Source organism: Venturia canescens, chromosome 2 (genome assembly GCF_019457755.1).
Source record: "Venturia canescens isolate UGA chromosome 2, ASM1945775v1, whole genome shotgun sequence".
NCBI classification, from domain to species: domain Eukaryota; kingdom Metazoa; phylum Arthropoda; class Insecta; order Hymenoptera; family Ichneumonidae; genus Venturia; species Venturia canescens.
In genome coordinates this window covers 1,582,781-1,591,842 of record NC_057422.1, presented here as the reverse complement: position 1 = coordinate 1,591,842, position 9,062 = coordinate 1,582,781, and the positions used below count along the sequence as shown (strand labels likewise).

Sequence of the window (9,062 nt, the reverse complement as noted above, 5' to 3'; positions counted from 1 at the left end):
ATTACGAAAATATGAAATAAAATTCAGCCAACTAACGGGATTGGATTGACGCCTGTCAAGATTCGTTCTTCATTCCAATCTGAAGGGTGCTGCTTCGTTGATCGTCCTTGTGGTTCGTTATGATGATTGCTCCAGCATTCAATGTCGTTTTCAGATTGAAGATCAACCGTTGTTAAATTGTTCGACGGTTTTGTCACCGCGTGGGGTAGTTTTGTAACGCGAGGTGAGAGTCTGCGAGGAACAAAAGAGTGATAAATAAAATAGAAAAAAAATGTTATGTAACTGATTTTTTTAAATTCCAGTTCATCTCCAATTATGAACCTGAACATCCTTACCTCTCTTCCTTCGACATCTTATTCTCGCTCGGCGCGGGACTCGAGGCAGTACTAGCGTTAGAAATGACAGTAGCCGGTCTGGCCATTGTGAGTATGACTTCCGATCCTGAATTTCCATTTTCTTGTCCGTTAACGGGCAAAACGCTGAGTGTGGTAGCACTGTTGCCACAAAGGTTTTCCCGAGATCGACATCGGTTTTGTATCTCCAGTAAATTATTGTTGTTGATTCTGTTAGTAGCGTTTTGACCATTTTCGATGGTGTTTGAGATATTGTTGTTTGTTGTTTGACTGTCGTCAGCGATAAAGTCCGGATTAATCAATTTCATGAGATCTTCTTGAAGCGTACTCGATGTGAGATTCGCAGAGTTTCTATGTGAAGAGCGAACGCCAGGTTTTGGTCTGGGGCTTTGATTCCTCGAGCTGCCATTAGAAGATCCCAAATTACCACCGCGGTGTTTGCTCGCTCGTCGGAGTCTCGGCGAGACATTGCCCGAACCGTTGGAGAGCTCATCTTCGCTGGGTAACGTCGAGATGTCAGTACAATTACCATCGGTGATTCTCATTTCCGGTGGCAAGCTCGATGAAAAATCTTTCGGTCTGTACTCGATACTGACTTTGTGAGGTACAGCGCGTTCGGTTATGCTCGCCTTGAGACACGTGACCTTCTCGCCAACTTTGAAATCATGAGAAACATCGTATCGCACTGAATCGCGATTAGCCTCGTTCATGTCGTCAATTTTTTTCTCATTCATTTGCGCCGACTGATGGTCATAACAATTATCCATAAGCTCGTAAGCGCTCGAGCGTTTGTCGTGGGATCGACTGCTCTGCTCGAATCGCGCTCTATCGTCGTTTCTCTCGTCGTACAAATCGTACTTTGAATTACGATCAGTCACATTTTTGGCATCGTGCTCGTGTTTCAATCCACCGTTTTTACCATCGTACTCGTACTTTGACGTACGCTCAACTGGATTTCTCAATTCGTAATCGATTTTTGCGTTTCTACTGGTGGAAACGATACCGGCCACCTCGTACTCGTACTTGACGGTGTTACGATCGTGCGACGTTTGATCGTACTCGTTGTATCTCATGAGATTATTGTTGCTCGTAGATTTTGGAAGGCTGTAGCCAACGTTCTGAGCTAGTGGCAATGAATTCGACGCAGCTAATTTTTGATGAGTATGTTGCTGAGTCGGAGCATCGTTTTTATGTAATTCACGCTGCGACGCGTATATGTTCTCGTGTTTTATTTCGTATTTTTCTTTCTGGATCTTAACGTGATTCGTCGTAACGTGATCGTTGCTACGAACACAGCCGTTGTTCTCGATTCTCGAATAATTATTATCTTGATGCCTGACGTTCTCGTGAATCGCTCGAGGCGACACGTAATTGTTTTCTTTTGCGTAATGATCGTGTTGATTGTTGTAATGTTGTTTTACACTTTCCGTGAGAGCTTTTGCGCTCGAATAATGCGATTCTCGTTGTTCTTTTATCTTCGTCCCTGAATTTTTGGACGGTGTCATTCCCTGATGGATTTGTCGTGCTGGTAACGGCGGTGGAGTCCCGTCCGTACGATGATTCGGATCCTGATCGTGAGTCTCCGAAAGTTCGTACCTAATCGCAAGCGAGGTTCCTCAATTAATCCCGTATCAGTTACAAAGAAACGACATACACACATTGTTTTTTGCGTTCGTTCTTTTTTTATACTCGAGTGTAAGACTTTTTCTCGCAGCTCCGTTCAACGATCACAACGGTTCACAAGGGTCGCAGAGATTCTAGTATTTTTCTTAACGTGATCTTTGTGTTTTGTTTTTTGGCTCGACAACTCACCATCTGTCGTCAACGCTACTGTGTCCGCTACTGCTGCTGGTCATCGTACCCTCCGGTGGAAACCGCGGATCGTTGAACGACCTCGAGCTTGATCCTGTACCGTATCCAGAGCTGGTGCTCGAACGGGGCGGACTAAATGATCTTTCGTACCGCTTTTGATGTGCCATTGCAGTTTGCTGGCTCGGTGTGTTGTCCGGATTCGTCACGTTCTCGTAATCTCCCTCGTAATTCGTTGAAAGATATTGACAATTTTGCAATGTGCATCCCCTGTAAAATGTTTCATTGTTTATTCTGAAAACGTTTTTTTCGATAGTCTCAGTCACCAGGACCCCGAAGCAGCATGTTTTTTCACATTATTATTCTGTTTTCATTAAATGCAAATATAAAATATGTCATTTCTCTCCCACATGAAAAGCCTATAGAGTCTAGAAAAAATGAGCAACAATTAATTACCGTCGTGGATGGCCATCGTTGGTCGGAGGAATAACGGTAACCGTAACCTGGGCACTCGTTTTCAATAAATCGACCATTTGATCGTGGCTCAAAGTGGATACAGCAACTTTGCAGATCTCAACGAGTCTCGAGCCCTGTCTGAGTCCAGCTTGCCACGAGAGACCCATGCTTTCGACCTGAGTCACAACGCCATCCGGCTGAACGTGAAATCCGAGTTGTCCGAGATTGTTCCTTTTGAGGGAAAGTTCAGAAGCTGGCGATCCTTGTGTGACGGCACGTAACCTCGCGACAATTTCCATCAACTCATCGCGTTCACCGTAATCTCCTCTCACGTGAATCGTAATACATTCGCCTTGATGATAATACAAGCGTAGACTGTTGGTTTGCGCGTGCCATCCTAGCACACTTACGCAAGGTGTTACCGAAACAATCTGTCGAGAATGCTCCTCGATGAGGACTATCGTATCGACGCTTATCCCGAGATAACAATCTGTATTTTGATTACTGTCCTCCAATATTACTTGCCAACAGATGGCTCCGCGTTGCGAAGCGTCACAAGATAAACGGGGACGTACGGGCACTTTTTTCTTACTACTGAATGAGAGCATCGCTGTATTGAGAAAACAAAGGAATCATTAGTTTTCGATTGACTAAATGGAAATTCGTCAATGGGAAACTCTTTGATTAATCGCATAATCATTTTGATTTTTGATAAATATTGATCTATGGACTCACAGAATTTGGGGCCCGTTTCGACGAGCGTTGTCGATGAATAATTCGTAGCAAGATCTTTCAGATATTCTTGCCTCGTTCTCGTAGCCATGGTAGCAAATTTCTCGGATCTATGCGCGGCGTTCTCGGCGTTGATTACTTTGGCGAGCAAGAAATCCGCGAATGCTTTTCCTTTTGTGTAAGTTGCTCCGGGAATTACGGGTGGGCCAAAGATTGGTACTTCTTTACTTCTGGACACAGCAACACTGTACTGCGTATTTTCTGTGCATGGATTAATCGCTCTAACGATTATGAAGACATGCTGAAACTGCGAACGTATTCTTCGCGGACTAAATGGCAATGCTCCGGGTTCCTGGCGAAAGAATTGAATGAAATTAGAATAAAAAATTGTGGGATGAAAAAATTGGCAGGGGATGTAAAATATCGATTTTTTATCGAGGTCTTACTTACTTGGAACACTATCGTGACGATGTCGTTACCAATGTGTCGTTTTCTCAACAACTGTTGTCTGTTGTTTGGCGTAAATGGTAACATCGTCGAGACGTGGAGCGTCACTTCGGCGCCTCGATGAGTCGCTGCTACCGCGTGAGTCCCCGTCGAATCGGTTCGCGTGTCAAGGCCGGCTTTGTAGCCCTCGAAGCCTCGCAGTCTTATTCTCTGGCCTATCGATAATTCAATGAAAAATGAATACGGTTAACATTTTAATCCAATCCTATTCAATAATCACGACAGTTTCGACTTTCACAAAAATTCGATGAAAGAAAAACTAAAAAAATGTGACCTACCGATAGTATCTAAAAATTCGAGCAACGCTGGGCCGGAATGTTGATTATTGTACATTTCTTCCTCGGTCCTTTGTCCCGATCTGCAGTAAAGTACACCGACTTTGTAGCGATTCGAGAGTCCTTGCTCGTCGAGTCGGGCGACAGCTTCTTCGGCTGCGGGTGTCCCCAGTCGAAGACAGCCCAATTGTACTTCAGGAGCAACGAGTTCTAGAAGCTCTCTCGTCGGCGGTCTACCCTGAGGTCGAATTCCCAAGGCTTCCTCAGGTACGGAGCCGCGAAGGGTGAGTAACTCGGATGTACGAACGATTATGCGATACTGAGTCCCTTCCTTTTTCATACTGATTGCCACAGGTCCCAATTGTTCATCCATGCCGAACCAGTTTTGATGTTCGCGACCTGAAAAGAAAAAACCCCCGTTAAAGCTTCGTTTTTTTCATTTAGGAATACTCAAGTGTAATTTCATTTGCAATCCAAGTTGTTCAATGACCAAATACTCCAATGGAATTTACCGAGAAAATATCGCCTGTAATAGTGTGCACCCTCGTCAACGCTCTCAATGGGCAACGGTCGTTTCTGCAACGGACACGTCTGTTTCCACGATGTTTCACCGGGAGGTGGTTCCAGCACGGTAACCCCATAAGCGAGCGATGGCCTGTGAACGCCGTTCACATTCGGGCACCGTGTCAGTCCGACTTCGCGTTCGCCCTCGCCACCGATTTCATTGCGGAAAAAGGGGCAGGACTCCAGCAGATCATTACCTACGTCGGGAAGATTCATTAGCGATTAAAACTCGTTTTATAACTATGAATCGAAGCGTTTTCAAATCAAAAGGCGCAAAAAAATGTGAAATTTTTTTATTGAAACTATAAAAAAACCAATACGAAATCGAATGATCACGAGAGTTATTGGGATAGAAAATAAGAAGGAACGAAGGGATCGTACTTTTGCCATCGCCAGAATCTTCTTCAGGCGCTTCATCAGGCGTGGAAGCTCTGAGGGCGCTGGCAGCCGATGCTCCGGTCGCGGTGTTTCTTCGCCTGGCCAGCAAGATGCCCCGCAGCTTAGCCGCGTATCCAAGATTGGCCGTCAATGATTGACAATCATAATGAGCGAAAGCTCGTCTCCGGTGTCTCTCTTCGATATCAGCGGAGACAACGGGACTCGTGCAAGGTTCGTCGACTCCGCGCGGTGGTTTCCCTCCCCAGAGACGATTCAACTTCAACCGTAATTTCGGACTCGAGCCCGTTGGCCCGCAAACTTCATCGGTATCGGGGGACTGACTGTCCGCTACACGCCGAAGATAATCTCTCGATACGGGACTCCGCTGGTCCGCCGGACAAAAATCTTGAAGCATTGCGAAAAGATTTTCTCCAACTGATACTGACTGGGCTACGACGTCGATGCTTCCTGCAATCATTCATTATTCATTTAGAAAAACAACTATCGATACAGAAAATAAAAAATTAACATCCAAAAGCAAATATGTGCTATGAAAAAGCGAATTTTTAAAATAATTTCCGTACCAATTTTTATCACAACGCTGAAGTTATCAACGTTAGAATCCAACGAAATGAACGAAAAAAACGTTTGTAATTCACCAGTTTTTTATTTCACGAATCGTTGGTGCAGCTTGAAAAACTACGAATCGCAAATTTGGCAGGGAACAAAATAGGAGAATTACCGGAATTATTGGAGAGTTTTTTTCGATCATTTCGTTGGACTCCAACGTTGGAAACTTCAGCGTCATTTTTTATCAGTCATTGGTTCAAGCACAATAACACATTCGTAGCGGTTTTATCATAAAAATATTCAACAAATAAATGACTCCGGTATATCTAGACGTTTTTTACAGTTTTTCTGCATGAAAGGATAAAATATTGATGCTGACAGAGAAGTATAAATATAATTCCATACCATGAGATCCATATTCCCGTCTGAGGGGTGTCTCGGGTATTCTTATAGTCGGATCCGGTCCGTGGGGCAGCTCGAGGCTTGAGTTTGATCTGTGAAGAGCAATGCCTCGACCAACTCGACTGGCCGGACCGGCGCTGCCTCCTCCACCTCCTCCTCCGCCGCCGCCGTTTGCCGGTAGGCTCGCAATCATCTCGTCATTCTATAAACAATTGAAAGAAACAAAGGATTAAGATTCGGTCAATGAAACAATGAAGGCGAAAAAAAAGCGTGTGAGTTCATAGAAAACTGATATTTCGTCGAGAGTTAAGGTAGTTCATGCACGAAACTGTTTTCTTAAGAAAGTCTTGAAAGTTAGACGAGTTTAAATGGATTGAAGCGTTTTGTTTAAATGGATTAAATGGATTGATTGTTTGAAAAAAATCTTTTACCTTTCCATAAAAGGAATGAACGCTTTTTACGAAGTTTATCAAAAAGTACACAATAACAATGAAGTATGTAAGGAAGGTCTGGGAAAAAATTCAAGACGATTGTCTTACGAGTAATTAAGGATGGTGGATCGCGACGATACAATGTTGCCATGCTAAACCATGTTGAAAATATTAAGAATTTCAAAATAATAAAAATTTAATAAAATTTGATAAATGTATTCTTTAAAAATATATAAGACAGTATGAATTTTTTAAGATTTTTCTACCACATAGCTCTCGAGTAATCGAACACTAAAGTTCACGTGTATAAGCATAGAGTTTACATATATCCAGTTATACATCATCTCGTGCATAAGAACTTCGATTCAACGCTCAATTGCTCGATAACCATGTGGTAAAAAAATTTTTAAAAAATTGTATTTGTGTACTTGATGCCAAAGAATGTTATCGCCAAATTTGATCAAATTCTGATTATTTTGATTTCGTGATCCACCCTCCTTAAGATGTATTGCGTTAACGATTGAACGAAATTGATAATGAGCACTCGTAACCTCACATTTGCTTATTTCGGGATTTTGTTTCTTCTTGGCTTGGCCCATTCCCGTCATAGCCTTATGTCTTTTTATTGATACTTTTTATTTCTTGAATAATTTCCCTTTGCGTTCTCTAATGTGATTTTGTACAAAAAAAACTGCAGTATTTTGGCCAGGGACGAATGAGATTTTGGGTTGAGTCAGTGATGGATCCCCGTTCAATTAATGGCTTGTAATTTCATTCGCCAAAAGATAAGTTGGAAAAATGTATTTACAATTTCGAATTAAAAACTCTGAGATAAATTTAAAGTGATTATATCTTTAATTATAGGAAGTAAAAATCGATCCAATTTAGACACCTATAAAATACGATCGTTCGGGCGTGATCTACCTTAACTGAGGAAAATTTACAGTTGCGATTGATCAAATTCTCGATCGAGATATCGCGCATAAATCGTCGAATGAAACGATCCAATGAACGTTGTGAAGAAAATATAAATAAAACAAGACTTGTTCGAGTGCGCGTTCTCTAAAGTTTCACTCCGCGTCAATATACGCGTAGTTAAAATGTTGCAGACGTGCACTAGAGAGAAAGAATTATTGCCAGGGAATCCGCAAGAGATGAGCGATCTCTCTTGGACGATCGTTACACTTAATTGTACAAAAGTGTCTCAAGAAAACACTGCTAATGTGACAAAAAAACCGGCACACACGTACATTCACATACGCGAATGGAATGGGTTTTGAGACAAAGAGGGATACGTGGACAGCAGAGAAGAGAGTCGGCTCGTATATTGACGCTGCGAGTTGTTCGGAATCGTTTCCTAAGAATTTATCGTGATAGTAAATGCAAAAAAATGCAAAGATTCCTTCGGCAAAGCTCCGTTCATTTTCATTCAATCGTCGAATGAAATTCGTCGATACGGACAAGGTTCAGTCTCGAAAATACTATCGAAAAAGTGGAAAATTAGTTTAACTATTAATTGGCATATACCCGTGAAGATTTAAAACCGCAGCACTAGCAGCATGCGCCAAGAGGATAATCTCGCGAAGCGTTCTCGTTAACCGAACTCATTATTTATCACGATAAATCTCGAGAGGAGATTCTCGCGTGAAACCAAGCCGATAAGAAGCGATCGTCAATGACGCCGATCAAACCTGGTCAAGCATCATCCCCCGGAGCAACGAGCTCTTTTGCTTCGTCGACGCGAATGCATACGAAACAAAGCGGTGGATCGAGAGAAAGAGAGAAGAGAGGTCGTCGCGTGTGCCACGATCCTCGTTGACCCGGATAATACTTTGGTTTTACAAGGCACAGAGAGATAAAAAGAAAGAGAGACGAAGAGAAAGGGTTAAAAGGGAGGTTTGCAGTGTTTAGCCGTGTGCTAAAATTGCATACAGTTTCTCTCTCACTCTCTATTTCAACGAGCTAGAAGTAGAGCGGTTAATTAAAGTTGTCACTCCCTGCTTGTTCATGGACCATAGGAAAAATGGAGCACCACTGTTGGACGCGCTTCTTCACCCGGTCAGAAGAGCACGTATGACGTGGCCACTCACACACATACGTCCACACCGCTTTATCTACTATATTTATAAATATAACACACTTTCATGTGTATACGAGGCAGCATTTAAGTGAGAGATATTCACGAAAATAGACGTAGGAGTGTCGTTACTCCCGGTGGACGCTGGTGCGTGCCACGCATCCATTTATAAGAGGCAGCGCACCATTCTAAAACGTACTCATAGAGAGGGACGAGGAGGATGATGCTGATGATGTCGAATGTGAAAAGAACTTTTTGTTCCGCTTAAACTTGTCATTATTTTTTTTTAATAATTAGCCCGTGAGCCTCTTCGAGGAGTCAGTCGAGTATCAGGGACGTAAGTGCATGCTTAAAGTTCGCATTAAAGATCTGCGAGAGTTAAGTGACAAACGAAAGTAGGAAGAATGTTCTTTCATCACGAAAACGTGGAGGCGAACGTGTGCAAGTATGGCATTCACGGCGTAACTATGGAAGATCTGTTCGAGTCGCGCACGGAGCTTTTTAATTA

General features: G+C 42.8%; 1 protein-coding gene across 2 annotated transcripts in view; it reads right to left on the bottom strand.

Moving 5' to 3' along the window:
• LOC122407351 (signal-induced proliferation-associated 1-like protein 1) overlaps window positions 1-9,062 on the bottom strand; it is a 46,899-nt gene that overhangs the window by 1,117 nt on the left and 36,720 nt on the right. Inside the window, exons 2-11 of one of the 2 annotated variants that reach the window (XM_043413509.1) lie at window positions 6,050-6,248; window positions 5,078-5,542; window positions 4,645-4,893; window positions 4,136-4,531; window positions 3,801-4,012; window positions 3,354-3,702; window positions 2,619-3,228; window positions 2,166-2,432; window positions 336-1,949; window positions 37-231 (exon numbers count right to left, since the gene is read on the bottom strand). In XM_043413509.1, coding sequence (XP_043269444.1) covers window positions 37-231; window positions 336-1,949; window positions 2,166-2,432; window positions 2,619-3,228; window positions 3,354-3,702; window positions 3,801-4,012; window positions 4,136-4,531; window positions 4,645-4,893; window positions 5,078-5,542; window positions 6,050-6,239 — 4,547 coding nt within the window. In that variant the 5' untranslated portion in view covers window positions 6,240-6,248. The remainder of the gene's footprint in view (window positions 1-36; window positions 232-335; window positions 1,950-2,165; window positions 2,433-2,618; window positions 3,229-3,353; window positions 3,703-3,800; window positions 4,013-4,135; window positions 4,532-4,644; window positions 4,894-5,077; window positions 5,543-6,049; window positions 6,249-9,062) is intronic. The other variant, XM_043413510.1, reaches the window with a different exon arrangement.